General features: G+C 40.2%; 1 protein-coding gene across 3 annotated transcripts in view; it reads right to left on the reverse strand.

Annotated features, from left to right (window-relative positions):
- The window catches only part of LOC124155730 (transcription factor AP-2-beta), a 419283-nt gene that overhangs the window by 230862 nt on the left and 167511 nt on the right, over positions 1 to 20910 (reverse strand). For all 3 annotated transcript variants that reach the window (XM_046529793.1, XM_046529792.1, XM_046529794.1), the window contains one exon: positions 16728 to 17399. In XM_046529793.1, the coding sequence (XP_046385749.1) occupies positions 16728 to 17399 (672 nt within the window). The remainder of the gene's footprint in view (positions 1 to 16727; positions 17400 to 20910) is intronic.

Genomic DNA, 20910 nt, shown 5'->3' on the forward strand with positions numbered 1-20910 from the left:
GAAATAGAATATAAGTTCAAAACAGTACATCCTTAGCTGGATTTGCTGAAAGGATTGGTTAATTATGCATAAGGAAAGTCAAAATCTTGCTTTTCGTGTAGCAAACTTTTTATGAAGCCAAAACTGGTGCGATTATTTTGAATTGCTGAGCTGAGTATGTCAAGTTCTAATCGCTCCGTTCATTCATTATCAAAAATTAAAATAAAAAGTTTCCGATAAAATTCAAATAAATACAGATGAAACAGTGCCTCATGAACGCACCTGTTATGAAAGCTATTTACGTATTCAACAACCCAAGTTCACTTCTGCGTTAAAAGGTTCCATCACAATCGACCGAGACCTTTGACGAGGAAAAAAAGTTTAAGCACTATACAAAACTCTAAAAACCAAGATTTGTGCTCATGCCGAAGGAGGACAAAAAAAGAAATTTATCCGAACCGGATGGCAATAAAACGAAGAAGGAAAGACTCGTGGCAAGCCAACCAACTTATATCCCACAAAGATATAAATGCGCATATCCATATGCTTGAGATTTTTTAGTCGAAAGGCTTCTCATAGCATTTTACCCTCTCCCATTCCTTTGCGTACGTTCGTTCATCTCTCAAACACTTCCATTAAAGGTTTTCCATCCCATGTGAATGGAAGTGGGGGTACACAAAAAATGGGGAGCAAAGGATGATACACACATATTCGTACAAAGGGTGCGGCGATTGTATAAGCTGGATGGGAGTTGAGGGAGAAGGCTTAAAACGAGATGGTAGGGGTTACGGAAATACAGAGGTTTGTGTGACCCTGCACTATAATAGGGATTGTTCCTCATAGAGAACAGAAAGAACTGTGGAAAGAAGTTTGAAGCTGTGCATGAATGGCTAAGATGAAGAAGAGAGAACATATACTTATTTATCAATATTTTTTCAGGTGTTACTGAACAGGGAGTACGAGAAGCAAACGATGCACATGACCAGGGTGAGATTCGGTAGAAAGGCAGGAAGATCCCGTATTGTGGGAGGCAAAAGTGCCAGACAGATATGCGGCATCTTTCTAGAGAAAAACACCACGGTAATTTTGCCACGAGACTCCAAGCATTGTAGCACTATGTGCGTCACAATCAGAATTAACTGCCCGTAGATGACGATCGCAGGACATTCCTTACACTCTGTAGCTCAGCAAACGAGACGAATTATATTCCCCGTTTCTTGTGTGGCAATAAAAACTGGAACAGTAGGTATTGTAAGATAGTTCAGAACTGTAACAGTAGGTATTGTAGATAATACTCAGCATTCAAGCTACGCTCCGTAATATTTAAATATTGTCCTTTGTCCTTGATCAAAATATTTTTACCAAAGTACTTAGTAAATAGACTTGTTTATATTTCAATTTTATTGAGGTAAAGCGACGATTAGTAATACGTTAAGTTCATCGGCAAATGCAAGTAATAGCTGATCATGAAAATATGACGATCTTGTGATAACATGACGACATTACTTTTCCTCCATATTACGAATGCTGTGACATAATATGATTTTAATTAACGTAAAGACTCTCCGTTTTTACTGAGAGTTATTTTCAGAGTTCCGTAGTTACTTATCTAACGAATAGGAAATTTTTACTTTAAGGTTAATACTGAAAAATTTCTAATTTAGCGCCTTATTTATCGGAATAAATAAACATAAAAAAAACTCAGGATACCCATTTTAGCCGTCATAAGAACCTCGTTAGATACTTATTGTGGAGATAGAAAAAACCCGTACCTGAAGTGAATTTTGAGACATACTTTGATTGCTCCAGAAATCACTTGAAGGCAAATACTATAACCGCCGACTCTAACGGGCGGGCCCTAGACCATATTCGCGAGGATTTGATATAACGCGGAGTGGGATCCTAGAGAAGAGAGGTCGTGTTTGCTTGGAAACGTATATAGCGTGTCACGGACTCACACAGCAACCCTTTCCCCGGCCTATTTTTTTTCCTTTCCTTCGAATGCCGGCTTCGTTCGTTCATCTCTCTCCTAGGTATGTGCGAAAGAAGAGGGGTGGGAGAGGTTAGCTTCGGGATGGGGTTGTGAATAAAAGGGCTCCCAACACATCGCGGAGGGAGAATAAGGGGGGAGGTTTGGGTGCGCCGGGCTCAAAAGCCAATAATGAAGCCGAGAAAGCATTGAAGATATGTTCGAACCCTCTTCCAGCCCCCCTTTTCTCGCCCCCCCCCCCCCCCCCGAACTTCCCCGTCCCCTTCGCTTTCCCATCTCCGCCGCATTGAATCCACACGAGCTCCCACAAACACAAAGGCGTGTACACTCTCCTATATCCTGTGCCCAAAAATCCATGCCCTCGCGATCCACCCTCTCTCTCCCAACCACCCTCCTACACACATAAGGGTGCTCTCGTCTTTCCCTCCTTCCGGGGAGCAATTTGATCCCCATGATCATAGGAAAAAAAAACTCCATCCTAGATGGCGAAACTGAAAGTTCACTATTCCTCTACTTTAGACCAGTGATAGTGCATATGACCATAAATGCGGCCCTAGCCATCTGCTCAGAATTCCTCAGAAAGCTCCTAGCCTTGGGATTATAAAATCTCAGAAAATGACGTAGTGCTGACGTAAAGGGCCGAATTTAGTAAGGACGAAGTAATTTGGAGCGAGGAAATTTCGCGAGAATAACATCAAAACTTCGACGAATACCAAGTTTTTCAACGGAACTCTTCGGAAATTTGGACGGGAAAACATAAAAAATACGTGAATATATTTTAATAAAAAAACTACGAAAGGCAAAATATAATTGGGGCCCAGTGCGAGAAAAAAATCATAGAATTACATTCCAAAAGCTGATATACATCGAAACACGCATCAGCATCAAGAGTAATACGACAAAATCACATAAAAATACAACTGTATTACTAGGATAGTATATATGCTTGACTGGCAGCCTAAAGATGATGGATGTGTCTAAAATCCTTTCGTTTCTATTATTTTACGCTGGAGGATACTTTGATGAAAAACATACATATTCAAGCCGTTGATCGCAGCACAGAAAAGGATGAGTACAAAATAAAGTAACGAAGGGTCGTTTATTTCTGGCTTGTGTAAGAAAGAAAATTTTCCTAACTTGGTTAAAAGATTTATAGGCGATATAAAAAGTTAGAAATTTAGGATTACATCTGATTTCTCCTAACGGTCTACCTTGAAGACAACGAAGGAGTGGTTTCCATTCTTCGAAATATTTCAGAAATTTCCGGCGGGGCGCGCATATTTCCTCTGCACTCACATTTCCTCCCCGTATCACTTTCTCTCCTCCCCGCCACTCGTTCCGGCTCAGTCAACTGCCTCCCAATCTACTCGAGACAAATCGGTTTCCGGCCCCAGAGAGGAAAAGTAATTTGAAGATTTTGCGAAAGAAAAAAGGCATTTACTTACCTCTCTCAAGACAAGAAAATAAGGTGAAGTACCTCTTCTACTCATAGTAATTATATGAGAGTATAACAGGGATATAAATCAATTTAAATGGCTAAAATTGAGATGCATTTATGATGTCACCCATTAGATCAGAAAAACATAATGATCTCAAATAGATTTTTTTTAACTTTTCCGAAATAAAATAGCAATTAATTTATATTTTATGACAGATATATCTCTAGTATCTTTTAGAAATGGAGGAGAAAATAATAAGTGTAAAAATTAACCCTTTAGGGAAAGTAATGAGGCAAAAATAAATTATTTCATCAATTTCATTGAGAAAGATGGGCTAAGTATCGAGTAACTACTAGTCAACATTATCGCCATATTTTATGTCTCCCATAAAACAGCCAGCACTATTTCAAACAGAAAAAATCCTACATAATTCCTTGCACTACTGCTCATCGATGGTAATTCATTGGATAACGAAAATTAGTATTTCAACGTCATATGCTGACTAATGAAAACCTCTAATCAATGAATTGATGCAATTGACAGATAAAAGAAGAAAATAAGTTTGGGTTATTACGGCGATAATCATAAATCGTGGGTCAACATTCAATCGCTTAACAAATAAATAACCCAAGACTGAGAAGGCAATAATAATAATATTAAGAAAAAATGGCCCTATATAATAACAATAAGATGCACTGAAAGTTTCTTCGAACCAAAAATATACATTAAGACTCATACCTTCATTGAATACCATCATGGATGACAAGAGGTTAAATATTCGCACCAAGCCTTGCTGAACAAACCATTAATAAGCGAACATCTGCCAACCGAGAAGACGAGCCAAACGGGGACGGGGAAACATCGCACCTATGACGGCAAGCGCGGAAGTCCGCTGAGTAGCGAGCTGGTCCGATAAGTAGGGTGGGAAAAAGGTGAGGGAGGCTGTGTCAAAGAGTAAAGCGATGGTGGGCGGATTGGAATGGCGAGGGAAGACGAGGCTAGGAGGAGGAGGAGGTGAATGAGAATGGACAAGGAGTGGAATGCCACTGTTGCGCACAGCACTTAACAGCCTCCCTTAACTAGGAGTAATTGATGTTTTCCCAGAGCTCGTTCCCAGCTGGGTTCACCCTCGCCCCTCCCATCAGCCTTTAATTCAACCACATTTCCGCTCACCGCGAGAGGGAGTCAACGTCTTATGCACTCAAACACCTCGCCCGGCGCGGAGCGCGAACTTTATGGGCGAGTTTTCGTAATTAAAGAGGATGAGAATCGGGCTATTTATGAACGTCACACTCGTATGACGAGCGCCCTACCGCCAGTCCTCGACTGAATAAGCATCGGGAGGGAGAGCGAAGTATTTTTTTTGCCGGCGAGCCCTTTCATCACTACGTACTTTGCCTTACGCGAGGAGAGGAAAACGGATCTCGAAGGCGTGTAGAGAATACCCTTAAAGCCGATTAGGCTTGAAAATTCGTATTTTTCTCCGTCCGGCCGCGATGCTGTACGTACATCCCTTGTACTTTGTTGAGTCATGGCTTGAGCTAATCGCCTAATTAAGCAAATATGGTACGAGTTAATCAGGGTTATTTATTTGAGCGCTCGCCTTGATGTATTTGAATTTCCCTACGGAGCCACCGACTGGGTTAGAAAAGAAATGCTACAGCGAAATGCGCGTCGGATCTGCAAAAGGTGATTAATCTTCTATTACAGCGTCTTTAAATTCCGAGGGCTAATTAACACTGTCTAATTATATTATAAAATACACCTCTTGCCGAGGCGCGATTGTTCGTTTCAATCGAAATGCAAGTAGTGTTTTGAAGATGCTATCAGCAACAACGAGAGAAACACAGGAATCCTTTAGGAGTGACCAACGTTACGTAACGTCCAATGATTTCAATTCAAAACCGTAAATACCGCTTTGTCGATACTAGACACTTTGAGGATGCCAGATTTCTTGAGGAGGAATTCAACACCAATCAATGCGCAATTTTAAAATGAAATCCAACTTAGCTCCATTCCAACTTTTGCAAGATTTATGTATCAAATATTACTAAGGCTTCAGTTGCATGTCATACTCGGCTTTGGACAAGAAGCTTTAATAGTGATCAATGGACATTAAGAGAGAAAAATCTTAGGTGGTGCACTAATGAGGGAATCTACATGAATTTATTATAACTCGTGGCAAAATATAACTCAATATATAATAAGATTGTCTCTTAATCACATTGTGAAAGCTTTAGGGATACGATCACCCTCAGATGTTGCATTTAAGAGTTGAAGCATGAACCAGCCACCAGATTACGAAGGAAGCCTCTTCTTCCCATATTTCAAACTTTCTTGCTTAAGAAAAAGTTTCTCTGAACTCTAAAAGGTGCCAAGGAAAAAATAATCTAAAATTTTAGACACTTTAAGCATTATGTGCAATTTCAAAATTTTCAGATAAAAAAGAAACCTGAGAATATTTTTTAGCTTATAGGTTAGCAGCTTGAGGTCTGGATCTGATTAGCAGGACTCAAGGCATTGAAAAAATGTCTTTAATTTTTGGCTTATGAAAATTAAGTTGCAATTTACATGCACTACTTTTTGGAGTTTGTTTGGTAACTGCGTGTGCATGGGGACTACTTTACAGTCATTTTGCAGTCGGTAACTGAGGAGCTCCAACCACTCGTTCTTTCAATAAACAATTCCTTAACCTGTAGTCATCGCCACAGCAACCAACGCGGTAGTAACCGGATATGAAAAAGTTAAACAATTCTTTAAATTTCGTCCCCTTTTCACTCCTTACGTACTGAACACTACTTCTGGATCACCTCATACTGGTTGAGCGTCAGGTTATGAAGAATAGAAACAACTGAAGTTTAGACCATTTCTCGATACATCCCGATGAAGAAAATCACCTACTTTGCGCCACCTCGACGCACGCTCCATACACACTCATACCCCTTTCATCACGCCTACGCACGCCTCAGCCGATACAAGAGCGGCATTCAATCGCCTTCTCACGCGGGAGAACAATACAGAAGCATCGCATAGGTGGAGATAACCATGATTTACGCCAAGGATAGAGTTCAGAGGGCACCTAGAGAAGAGTCCAAGGAAAATATAATCCGAATGATTAACAGATAAAATTTATGACTCTCTTTACACAAAGTACTGCTGATCCGAGTGTTGAGAGAACCGGTTTGATATTGGATGCATAATTTATGTCACTAGTGCCACGAAGGAAAGGGATGCATTAATGGAGAGAAACCCGGCGTCACCTTATTGAAAAGCACCATGGACGTTATGGATTAACATCTCGTCTGACGAACGAAAAGCATACTTGAGTGCTCTCTTCACACAACCCAAGCAGTGGTTGAGCTTCCGCAGAAAAATCACCGCTACGGCTTAGATTGGAACCTGAGACCACGAAGTGGAAAGCCAATAACGTAGCCACCGCGACACTCTTTCCTACTGGGTCGATAAAAAATCGACCTTTATTTGGATATTAGATTTCACGAAATTTTAGAAATTCCAAGGAAATTCATGAGCTAAAAACAGTGTCATAAAAATAACTAGGTTTAGTTCGCAACCTTAGGGGTAAACAGGATTCCTTCTCTATCTTATCATTACAGCATATTAACTTAATCCACGCATTCCATTCTTTTTTAGGATTTTAAATACTTAATTATTCAGAGAGCTGGAATTTAATTTTGGAAAATTATGACTATTTATGTTATAATTTACATAATAATAGGCTTTCCTTAAAACAGCATTTTTCTCAGAGGTTTCTTCATCAGCAATCATACGGAAAAAAATGATACCGTTATATCGATCCTCATTGTGACCATCTACAGGGAGATATTGAGGTTTTAGCCCTTAAAATTACATTGTAAGCCATTGTAAGTCACGTGATATTCTTTAATACATTTTCGGAAACCGTCTAAAACTCGCTATCAGGATATTTATCCACTCAATGCTAGCATACAAAATCCGCTTTCTAAATATCAATTGACGTGTGAACTATGACTTCATTATGAAATTTTATACTTACAACAGGAAGTTTCCCAAATATCGATTGTAGTCACCAAATAGTAGTAAGTCTAAAATAATTCGCATGTATCAACGGAGATCCACTGTACTATATTTCCTACAAAGTCAACAGTCTCCTTCACTACATCTGGGGGAAGTGTAAGGAGATAACGGTAAATGGCAAACTGTGGTTCAGGCTACCGAATAACTTCAAGAACAACCTTACTACAATCACGCCGAGAAAGATATGGGAAGGAAGATGAAACACGACCAAAATTGCAACCCGCCATGGAACTAAACTTTGCCCTTAATATGGAATGGAAGCTACCGTGCTAATCCTCACTTAGGCGTCAAAGGTGAGGAAGAATGGGGGAAAGGGCATCGGAAAAGATAAGAGGGAATATAAGAACGAGATTTATCTCCGACAAGGAACTAGCAGGCTGCATTCGATGGGAAGTGGAGATGGAAGTGCCTGGGAGAAAGGGTGGAGGAGGAATAAGAAGCTGTAGCGAGCGGAGCGGTTGTGTGGAGAGAAAATAAGGGGAGGTGTTACATGCTTGAGATGGTGGAGGTTGCAGCCACCGTAACCATCCCCTCTTCACCCACCCCACCCTCTTTCCCTCTACGCCTTATCTCAGGACAGAATCGGTAAGAGGACAAGCGGTGCCAGAGCATGCACTCGCCTCATCTTTTGCCCTGTCTCGCCTCGAACCCCATCCTCGTAATCCAAAGGCGGGAGCTTTTTCCACGGATGCAGACACGCCCACACCTGCCACGCTTCTTCGCGAGACCCAAAGCCCAACGGTTAATGCATCGATCCCTTCGATTTCTTCATACCCAGAGCAAGGTTGGAATGGTAGCAAAATGAAAAGTTCAGCCACCAATGGCAGTGATAGAGTATTAATGTTGAGAGATTTCATGAAGGACTTTTACCAGCAATTATGCTCATAATATGAATGGAGGACGGCATATAACATTTTAGTGGGTTGGCTGCTAAGTTTTCAGTATCAATTAATACGGGGCAAGTCAATCACTTAACGATAAACTTGGGTTACACTTGATGTTCTGGTGATACAGCAATGGGGATAAATGCTTGGTGATTTTGAAATTTATCGAATATGAAGAGATATAAAAGAAGAAAGAGCAAGAATAAAGTTAAATGTGATATGACGAATTGACTTCGGGACCCATTTAATCACATTGAGTGCTTAATGTACCCTAAGACGGGAAATTATCTGCACAAACGGAATATACTGAGGGAAAACTTATACCCGTGCTTTTAGCTACCATGTTTCTTCAAATAAGCCCGGTGCTAAATGCATCCATACCTCATTCTCCAGGCCCAAGGAGCCCATTTAGAATTGCAGGCAAAACGATAAGTCCATCACTCCTATATTAATTTCCCTTGCAGACGAATTAAATTACTACAATCTGTCAAACACTAAATTGAGGTCGCCTAAAAGCTAGCTTTATTGCCACATATTGCTATAAAATTTAACTTTCTAAAGAGGATTTGAATAAAAAATAATAACATTTGCTCCAATTCTCTCAGATGATTTACCACATCTGTGACGCACATAAAAGATGTTATTACGGCGCCACTAAACCCACATGTATTCTCAATTTGAAACTCTGCGGAGTCTGAATCGAGCCTAAAAAAATTGCCTTAAGGTGCGTATTGAGGCTGGGAAGAAGTCATTAAAAAGTGCGATGAAAGGAGAATTTTTACTTCGATGATCAAGTCATTTTCCCCATCAAGTGCTCCTTTTTGACGCTTATTTTTTTGCTAGCGCATATTCCATTTTTCTCATTTTCATTTCGGAATAATGTGTTCCGGATCACAACCGCATTCAACCCTGAGACTTCTGTTTCCCGCCGTTCTTTAGTCATGCTTTGTAGCTTTCTTTCTCGCTCATTCTTTGCAGCTTTCCATTTTCACCCCTGCTGAACGAACGGGGGAGTAATGTATGCATAAAGACACCAGGGCGGCAATTAGTGAAGGTGGCCGGGAGGAATTCCTTGGCTGAGAAAAAGTAGAAAACACACCAACTCATTTGCCACTCCCAGGAGATAGGCAACAGCATGACGCTTACGGACAGGTAACAGCTCCTGTCAGCTCTCATTACTGATTTTCCGCATATTCATAAGCCAAACGGAATCACTGAATCCGAAGAACTACGATCGAGATCAAACGATGCTTTCAAATATGACAATGTTTATGAATAGTTTTGGGAAATAAAATATATTATAACTTTAAATTATTTATACTAACAAAAAAATGATACCATTCAACTGGAATGAGAAAACACTAATTTTAGAGCAAGAGCTAAGAAATAATAAAAAGTATGATGCATTATAAAATTTATAGTTTATTATAACATTAAAAAATTTGCTACCGCATGACACAAAAAACAAGGTGAACGAATACTAACACAAATACATTTTGAAAAACTTGATGGTACAATCTCCGTTCCCTATACGGAAGTATTGTAGACGAATTGAGCGTGGTTTGAGGATTCAAATATGGTATATAATAGGAAAAAATTATAACAACTAAAGATGAGAACTTTTAGTTTAATTTTTACCGGAGATTTTGCAAAATTGAAGAATAACAGCTAGCACCAGTTTGATTAAGAAACTAAGTAAACTTAAATTTCTTTCACATTTCACTCAAAAGCAATTTTTACTACTCAAATCCTATTTAAAAGTTTTAGACCATTTATGCAATTAATATTTAATTTTCTGGAGCACATTTTACGAGTAATTCCAAAATGCATTTTCTGGTGGTGCATAACCTTTCTCTCCTAAATCTTAGCACAAAAAATGCATTTCTCAAAAGCTACATATCTGGAGGGTAAGATCCCCAGCCTCCAATTTCCAACGACCAGCCTTCCTTCTTCAATCAAGCTGAGCAATAAAATCACTATCAATGCCCAATAAAAATCGTTAAGATGTTTTCACCAGCCTTGAAAGTCGACTTTAATGGCACAGGTATCACATAATTCCACGTCCCAGCCTTGTTCTAACTTTCTACAAAATTAACTGGTCCATTTTTCACTCCACCATCAATATTTTTTCAAATGCTGTAAAACCAGAACTTTAAAAACTGAATCGAATGAGTCCATTTATTATAAGAATTACCACAATAAATTATTCAGATCTTATACACTGAATAAAAAAACATGGGAACTTAGCTTTCAAGTTTTTCAATAAATAAATTAAATACCTATATTTTTACATCGATTAGATATGATCAAGCACTCTAAAATCATAAAAACGATCATTTGATTTAAAGATAAAAAATAACTAGCATTTTCAACTTGTAACCCTAGTTAGGTTAAACAACAACACTGTCGTTGGAATGTTTATGTCCACATGAAAAACCCTCCCTATCATACCCAATCTGAATTAACTAAAGAATATAGGACAAAACGTATCATTACAATTCTATATTTTATGCCTTATGGAAATACATTCGCTCATTACGCGCTCATATAAAATATTTATTAATATTTAAAAAGTAAAAAGGGTCAAGTAAAAGCCGGAGCTGCTACTTGCGGGTGCGAGCGCTACAAATCAGGGTTACACTCGTTACAAGTGCCATTTAAATGTGAATCAAGAAGGTAAAAAAATCATTGACTATTCATGCGCATTATATCAGACACCAAAAACTACGCAGAGGTAAATATCACCACTTATATGTAACTCCATCGTCATATTCAATCGCATCTTAAAGAGGCTCTTGACTCTAGCCTTCGTCCGAGGCAACCGATTCCCGCTCTTAAAACATTTCCTTCGGCAGCCCTAACTGCACATTCACGCCGACTCCTAATTAAAGAAGTACCCGGAGCAGATTGAAAGCGCACTGGTTTCAATCTTCCAGAGGAGCGCCCGCACCTAGGCCCATCAGCAGCTCCTCGGCCGCTGGACGTCCCACAGTCAAACGACCCCTCTCCCCATTAAACGACACCCCTAGTGCAGTCCGACACGCCTCTTCAACGGTCTCTTCGGCGTGGACGACGCGCTCCCACTCGCCATTCATGGCACACTCACAAATCGTCCATTAACCGCCAGGTAAACGGGGATATAAACACACTTACTTGGAATCGGGACATTTTTCCTCATTCCAGCACCTTGTTTATGGCTCGTAAAGAAAGGTTTTTCCTTCGAATTTTCTTTGAAAATTGACGACTGGGACTGTACTCGTTAAATTAATTAAGATGCGCATTCGCGCTATCAAGTTGGATCCTCCTTCCCCGGTTCATGTAAAACATAAAAAAATATAACGCAATGAAAATGTAGTTTATCACAAGCCTCTATTGGCTTATCATAATGAAAGGTCCCTCATGCCTCAGCTGTCGAAACTGTGAAATAATTTTAGTATTTTCCTGAGACATGCTGCTATTATATTTGCCTAACCCAATAATATGACCACGTGGCAATTGATTGTCGGCATATCACGGTACTCGGAAATTTCTAATTCTATGCTAAATGACAGATTGGGTGAGACTAGAATCGTTCTGCCTTAAAGTCACTTACTAAAAGAATGGTATTAGCATTAAAATCATTAGTATCTTATTTGGAGAAAAATGGAGCCTTCAAGAAAGTAGCATGCGGAATCAATTAAAATATTTGAAAGGAAAATAAAATGCTCAAGGAAATATAAAATAAGGAAAAATACGAAAAAAAAAATTGCCAGAGCTTCCCCTAGAAAACCCCTTACGATAACTCATGGAGACAGCAGTGTTTCGATGCCAGCTCCCCGTGATCCGAGGCTCTTTTGCATTCCTCCATGGTCGGCCTACCCAGTGAAAGACCACGTCCCCGCCCACTACAAGTGCTCCTCTTCTCCCCTTTACCCAACATGCACCTCTCGTTCATCCCCACCCCACCCTTTCGCATCGGCCGGACGTTTTATGACCGGCCTTACAGAACTAGCTTGCTCGGAACACCCTCCGCTCCTGCCGCGAGTCACCAAGCAGCGGTCCCCGCAGTCCCATCCTCCATCTCATCCCTCACACATCCCGACATAGCCAATATATATTCTCCTCGTCAACTGGCCTCGACCGGTGCACCACCGCTCCAGATTAATCCCTCAAAACGCGAATAACGACTTTTTACGTCATCGCGAGCGCAACACCATTTTTTTTATTTCAAGAGTTCGAATCACTCCCGTTGGGGTTGTCACATTAACGAGAAAAAACCATCGGCTTTATTGGGAGCTGGATGGATTTTAAATTCCTCCTGTCATCCCTTGGCCTCAGCAACATGCCATTAAATAAAATAGGGAGATATTTAAGAGGCATTAAGCTGTACCCATCATGTCGTGAAAAGTATAACAATTGTTGACGACGGTTGAAAAAAAGAAATATGTTCTACACTTCTCAACTGGAGCATCAACAACCAATACGCAAAGGTAATTTCTTTAGTTGAGATATTCGTTAAAGACGTGACCCAGAGAATGGAAAGTTTTCGAATAGGAAATAATAATTTATGACACGTATCAAGAGTAAAATTGCAGGGAAAAGACTGATAATAGTTCAAGATTGTCTATTTGATCGGTGGAGAAAGTGTTTCGCCAAGTATAGGTAGAATAAAAATAGGTTGAAATTGTTTAAAATATGGTTTCAGATAATAATAAAGGTGGCGAGAAGTCACAAAGAAAAGCAAAGAAGGAAGTATCTGTAAGGAAGAGGGGTTAAAGAAATACTTTGAGGGAAATAATGTACATCTAAGTGGAGATGATCGAGGATAAGCATGGCCAAAAATTAACGGGCTTCACGCACATGATAATGGGTAACTCAAATGATGACTGTGGACGTGGACTTGTGTAATGAGTTTACGCTTTCATGAAACCCTTACCGTCTTGAAAGTCTATTTGAGTGACTTGAGCCAGTATAAACTTGATTAGTTTCCTCGCATGTCATGGAATACTAATTAATTAAATTACTATTCCCTCTTGCTCCCAAAATCCAATATTCCTCACCTTTTTCGCAATTCAGGCGAGGATTTTAGCCCTTTAATCTGCTAAATTAACAGTAAAAAGAAGCTTTCTCTCATTAGAAATCGATTTCCTACAATACAAGGAAATATTCCCGTTTAAAATAAATATTAATTCTTTAAGAAATCCGTGGATTGCTTGAATTTATACACATTTTTTGAATACGCTGGAGAAATTGGACTACTTCGAATATTTATTAAACCTTAATACTCAGCATTTCAAATAAAAATGTGATACCTACCATATAATTCTTCCTGCTAAACATCGTGTACCCAATACTCCATTAAACTGTCTTCCTCAGTTCACTTACTACGTCCAACCAATGAAAGAATGATATTAACGTTCAATTTAAAATCCCGCTGCGAATGATAGCACCTTTAGTAAGCAGTCCTCCAGGCGCCTGTCTCACACTCCATCGAAACCAATCACACCACGTTATCTGCCGTTTTCTTGACCGCTAATGCGGAGAATCGGTTACATACTCGAGGCAGGCCGGCGCTAAAATCGTTCCTGAATATTTAAAAGTCAGCCTTACTTCACTACTCCAACGTTTAAGAGTTTATTCCACCTGTTTACCTCTAGGAATGATAATAAAATGTTTATTCATCCGATACCAGCGAACAACCTTAGAGGACCAAAACCTAAAGATTGGCATAAGATACAACAACTGATATGTTGGAATTAAAACCAAAACCGTCATCATATCATGCACTAAATCAATGTATGAGAACGATCTCAAGGAACACGAAAAATACTGACCCGAAAGCGGTGAAAGTGGTTCGCGTTCATTTATAATAATATGTACATTAAATCGGTGAATTGGTGGAATTTCCTCCTATATTGGTTATTAACATCAATATCGTCGAATGAAAATTAATAAAATGGGTGGTAAAATTAGGTGTAAAGTGAATTACTGATGCGTCGCTAAGTTAAACTACACGGTTTATGGAGCACATGGCTTAACTATACGATCATATAGATATTGACATCCTCTCATCATTCTTCATTGATTTTTCGCTATCCATTCTTCAAGATTTCCTGCGGATTACCCCTAATTATTTAACTTGTATCTCTCTTAGTTATGCCTTCCTTTCATTAGTAGCAAGTTTCCCAAAACGTTACGGTTTTATCAATAAGTTTGAGGGTGAAATTATGGTTTTCCCACAGTAATGTGGTGATGTTTCAATACATGAAAAGCAAGATATATCAAAGAAAAAAGAAAGGAAATTCCGGCTCTGGCTTCCATCAATAATTTAAAATAGGACTTGAAACACAATTGTAGAGAATTAGGCGAATGTTACGAAAGCCGTAGTTTCGTCTCGAATGAAATAATAGCTCTCAGACAATTATATGCCTGCAATTATAGGTTTCATAGACATAGGAATAGGAATTCCGGTTTCATCCGAGCCAAATAATTCTCCAAATTGATCAATTTTTAAAATAACTCTTAAGGTATTGCAAGGGAATGAGGGAGTATGACGACAACTTTCAAAAAACATAGGCATACGTAAATTAGTGTATTACTTTGAAAATAGGAGATATAGTTAACTTATCTCGGGTGGTGATAAATGAAGCTATCTTCCTTGTTAAGATGTTAGAATTAATGGCTTATATAAAAAGCAAAGAGATTACTGAAGTAGGCAAAAGAAAAATCAATACTTCGGCTACGTAAAAAAATCATAAAAGATACTGACAGAGGATATTTCGGAGTCGGCAACAATATCGGACCTATTCACCAGCATGGTCACCAAGGCATGGTAAAATGGGAAACAAATATCAGCACAGACAAAACGTATTTTCAAATTAACATCAATGACATACGATATAGAATGTCCTCACCGACCTTTTTTTAAGATATCTAGAAAAATAACAGCTCTAGTACAAGCCGCGAGAAATTTATCCACGAGCCAAGGGTTGTCGACCCCTGCTTTTGGAAATCCAAATAATTTTTTATAGAATCATCATGCCGTTGGCAGGATATGGTAATGAGCTATCACGAAATAAATGTCTACTTTGATGGTTTTATAAGGCAAATAATCTTGAGTTTTATTATGACCGGAAATTTATAAGACATAAAACGAAATAGGAATGCGACTGTCAAAAAAGATCTTAAACAAGAGATACCAAACAAAACAGCGATTTAAAATATCACATAAAATTTAATAAAAAAATTCTTTAAACCTCTCCCCACAAAGTTCTAAATTTAAAAGGGAAACATTAATGGGGATTACGTCAGCGGCTATATAATGTTATACTCCCGCATAACGACATTGAAAGAATATCAGTAACATGAAGAAAGGTAAACGACAAATATAAAACATCTTTTAAAAAGTTTAAGATTTGGTAATTGGATATATATTCTCTCAGGATAATTTGCTAGATGGAGAAAATATCATCTTTATATAAAATTATATTGAAACTCTTTCAAGTTTAAGGTATGATTATTTTTAAAATATTTAAGCCTTCGTATGACCACTGCAGAACTACAGCAGCAAAGATTATCCAATTAAATATGAATAATTTCGTACTTTCCTAGAGATCAATTTACATAAACGTATCTCTGGTAACCTTCAGCGTCACTGGTATATCTATTTCCGAAGCTTTGAGAGATAACCTCCCCACCAAAAATGGGTTTCAAGCCCACCCGAATGGTTGAGAGATCTGTCTAATATGAACGCCCTTCAAATACACCCCCCGAAAATTTTTCCTGGCAAAGTCGTTGCAGACATATAATACGAGTAAATCAATTAATAACGTTGAAAATATGAGCAACTGACTCAGTATGTTACTCGAGAAGCCTTTATCTCAATACACAAGCATTCCCACGACTGCTGATACACGATCTCCTTCATCTTCCCTTCCAAAACTATTTCAACCTTTGGGGATTCCTCGTGATCATCCGGTCAAGTCCCTAGCTCCCTAATGACTTCCCAACGAACAAACCCCTTAATGGGTGAATAAGTCCAAAGACTTGCATATCTAGCTTACGGAACGGAAATGTTAAGCAACGAGGGCCTTAATAGACGAGATGGCCCGGCCATCTCGCCAGCGACGACAGCACGTAATCGGCCATGGACGTATAAGAAGGTTATCACACAAGGGTAGCCAGCGAAGCAGCCAGGGCCACCGGCTGGCTACCTGGCTCCGTAGCCAATGGTTACAAGCCACTCCGGTCACCACATTTAACTTTTAATGCTTTATAATTGAACTTAACTGGGTTCGGTAGACAGATGCGTCGCATGGCTGCGTGGCCTGGCTACGTCGTTTAATAAGAGCGTTTGGTAATTTTTAATAGACATGTACTCACCACGTGCAGGGGGTCTCCGTCGGCCCTGCGCAGCACGTCGTGCGCCGCCGCGGCCGCCGCAGCCGCTGCCGCCGCCCTACCGCCCAGCTGGTGGTGCGTGGTCGCCGGGTAGTGGGGCTGGTGCGCGGCCGCCGCCGCCGCCGCCACCGCGTGGTGCGCGTGGTGGGCGTGGGCGTGGTGCGCGGCGGCTGCGTGGTGCGCGTGCGCGTGGTGCGCGGCCGCCGCCGCCACGTGGTGGTGCGCCGCGTGCGCTGCGGCGTGGTGCGCGTGGTGCAGCGAGTTGAGTCCGGCGTACGGGTCGGCGGCGGAGGCGACGGCCGCGGCGTTGAGGTGCACGGCGGCCGCGGCGGCGGCGGCTGCCGCGTGGTGGAAGTCCAAGTGCTGCCCCTGCTGACCTTGCTGCCCCTGTTGCCCCTGCTGGCCTTGCTGCCCCTGCTGCCCCTGTTGCTGCCCCTGACCCTGCTGCTGCTGCTGGGGCTGCTGGTTCTGGGGCGGGGGCGGCGGGGGTGGAGGCGGCGGTGGCGGAGGGAAGGGGGGCGGGAAGTACGGGGGCTGGAAGTCGGAGGCGGTGGGCGTCATCCTGGGTGCCGTGGTGAAGGAGGCCGTGCCCCCGGCGCCCGAGCCGATGGAAGCGAGGGAGCCCAGGCCGCCAGAGTGGCCCGTGACCCGGTCCTGTTGAAATGGGGAGAGATAGGGAAGGAGAGAAATTTAATGGAGGAGAATATGCGCGATTAAATATACAATACCTATACATGGCTGTTGCTTCATACAATATGAATAAGCCTTGAATTCAGAATCTAAATATGGCTCACTATGCCGAAAACCAGCAAGTGAAATAGCCACTCCACCATTCAAAAGTCAAGCATCGTCAATCATAAAAATCAAAATTGGAGAGCTTCTAATAGTTTTAAGGCTTTTTATCTCCCTATAATCAAATGAAATTCAATATTCTGTTTGCTAATGATCATGCTGAGTTGATTTTCAATTTTATGGAAACTAGCTATAGCCTTTTTCAAGATTCGTAAATTCAGCCAAGTTTGGTCAGGTCAGATCGAATTAAGTTCCTGCAAATGAGGCTTCAAAGTCCTTAAAACTGTCTTATATATTTAAAAAAGACAAATCTGAAATTTATATATTGCAAACTTCAGCGATTCATTGAACCCAGGGTCGCCGAGGGCAACATCAGAGGGACTATTATCTGGATAAATATTGGGGAAACCATCACGTAAGACTTCTCCCGAGACACATTCCTTTAAAGCTTCCGATAAAATTTAGAATGAGTATTAATAAAGATACAGATTTAGAGGGAATATCGATTGAAAACTATAGCAGGATGAGTAATAGGTATAGACAATATCAAAATTAAAAGTGTACCTATTAACAAGGCATTTCAAAGCAGATTAGGGTAAATGAATGAATCAATCTGTACGAAGACAAAATTATAATCTACATTGTGTTGAAGAACCTCGAGAGTGAAGACGTTTAATTCATTTAAATAAGTAGGAAATAAATTAAGTTGTTAAAACAATACTACTCCTTAAAAATGTACAGGTGTATCAATATGAGAATCAAGAAACACATCGAGACAAATATTCATCAGATGCATAGATTTACTAACCTGGGCAATGAAATCATTATTTAAGTACACGTATAGCAGCATAGAATTTTTAATAGCATGGAGCAATCAAAATAAATGCTGAGAAACTGGTCACTCCGATTTGGTTTATAAATGATAACAGATGTTATGTGAAGTCACAACCATCGAGTGAAATCATAATTTATGTTTAAACTACAGTTGTTTCCCAATTTTAAACGGAAAATTATAATATATAAATTTAAATTTGATGGGCCTTTGGTTTTTCTGAGGAAGTCAGATTCTTTTACTCGTTCCAACCAAGTAACGGCTAGAAGTTAGATTTCCAGGGCCTATTTAATTTCATTATGATTATTCTGAAATACAGTTGAAGCCATTAACAATCTATTATTACAAAAATCAGCGTCTCAATATGAAGAGGTGCAAATTAACGCGATTAATTGTCTTTTAAATGCACAATAAGATTAATGGATGGATCCCATATCATGTAAAATAAAATTCATCCAACTTATTAAAAGCGCTTCCACATAGCTAGGATTCTTAATCAAGAAACTAAATCCACCCTAATGATTGGCATTTTTTCAAATATTAATTCTGATTGATTGCGTCAAATTCTTCTTGCCTTGATAATCAGAAAGCTATTATGCCTACCAATAAAATAAACTATTTGAGGAATTATCGAATTACCGTAATGATTCATTCAACTATATAAATGTAAAAAAACAGAATTTGAAAGTATATAGCTTATAAAAATTTTACTGAAATATCACCTTTATGGTTGTAACCAGGCGATTTCAGTAAGACTTGTTGAAATATTTGATCCCATCCACCGATTCACCAAATAGGGAATCACTTATATCCTTTCTCATCTTTCGAAAATATTGCGTTTACAGAAGTCATTGAAAACAGGAAAACATAAGTAAACCGCAAATGCACATCACCGCTCGTTATCTCGAACCCAGTCAGAAAATATCGGGGAAATTCGGACATGTTGTGATTTCAAAGATGCGGAAATCAGGCGCTAAGCATCCGTTTCCAAGAACTCAGTTATGTTTCACGAAAGGAAAGATGGCGCGGCCGATAAGGGTTCCGCCGTTCTCCGGAACACAGCCAAGAGACCCGCCCATTTCGCGATCCACGCCCGCCGCGCCGGTCAAATCCAATTGATGAAAACCCCACTTGCCCATCGCGGGAAGATTAAACTCTCAGGTGAATGGAATCGGACTCGAGCCGCTGAGAACGGATGAAATAAGCTAGCAAAAATCAATATGACGGAGAACAACAAAAACAAAGCCCTTTAAAAAAAAGGACGAAATCTTGAAGTAAAGGCGGCAGCATCTCGCACGAATCGAAGTCACAATAATTTTAATTGACATTAGTTAGGTATGTCTAGCATTAATAGTAGTGATTAGGTTGATAATGGACTTTTGACATGACGCACATTCTATGGTAAGAAATACGAGACTGTATTTAAGAAATTCATCATCATCTTTTATTTATCAAATCTGTCAGACGATCCTCAAGTGTGAGAGCATGCATGAGATTTTTGTGTTTGATTTCGTGGGACTGTCTGCATACATTCGGACTCCATTTTAGGAATATCCAACCCCGCGTCGCTAAGGATGAGGGACGATTCTTTAAGTCAGGATACGCAAACAAGATAACTAGAAAAACTGTTACAAACTCAAGACAGCGTTAAGGATATTGAAAAATTCGAAAATATTGACATAAGTAACCAGATAAATGCCACCCTGCCGTCATGACCTTTTGCCAATTGAGCATATCTTCTAGAAGATAGAAATTCGGAGAAGTAAGTAACTATGCAAAAGACAGACTGAGAATATAAATCTGAGGTATCTGTCCGTAGCTAACGGAAATGATAAAATCCTTGACGTCCTTTTCATAATGGTTTAGAATTTAAATGCCAAAAACAAGACTAAATTTTTATTCACAATCACGAAAATGTCATCCGAAATATAAAATATTTGACGAATTTATAAAGCCTCGTTCACGAAAATTACGAGTCCGTTCTGAATATGGCCCCTGGTGCACGATGACAAGTCCACTTCTCATTTGAGGGCAAGGAAAAAATAAAAAAACTACATCAAGCTTGATTGCTGCTTGTTGTTTTCACCACGCATTCCTACCAAGTCCTTCAAAAGTCAATTCCTTCAACGTCCACGGCTTCTGACCGCCTTCCGCTAGAACCCTATCCCGCGTTGAAATCTCCGGATGGCTCCGCGTGTACGCGGCGAAGAACCGCCAAGGAAGCGTGCGACGGAAACTATCTACGCCCGGGATCTCCGCCGCCGGTTCCCGAGTCCCCGAACCGCCCACGCCCCCCGACCAACGGCCCGGCGAACGAATTGCTAATCTCGGCGGTTTTAATGGACGCGGCAGTAAATTGAAGCGCGGAATGAATTCAGCGGAGGTTTGTTAACGGAGGAGAGCATCGCGTGGACTGATCGGAGTTTGAAAAGGGGGCATTAATTAACGACTTTCCCGGCCCTTCGTTCTCCGCATCTTTCTCTCGCTCTTCACAACATTCCCCTTTTCGCCTCTCGGACCCCTGATTCAACTCTGGGGTTT

Source organism: Ischnura elegans, chromosome 3, assembly GCF_921293095.1.
Source record: "Ischnura elegans chromosome 3, ioIscEleg1.1, whole genome shotgun sequence".
Taxonomy (NCBI): domain Eukaryota; kingdom Metazoa; phylum Arthropoda; class Insecta; order Odonata; family Coenagrionidae; genus Ischnura; species Ischnura elegans.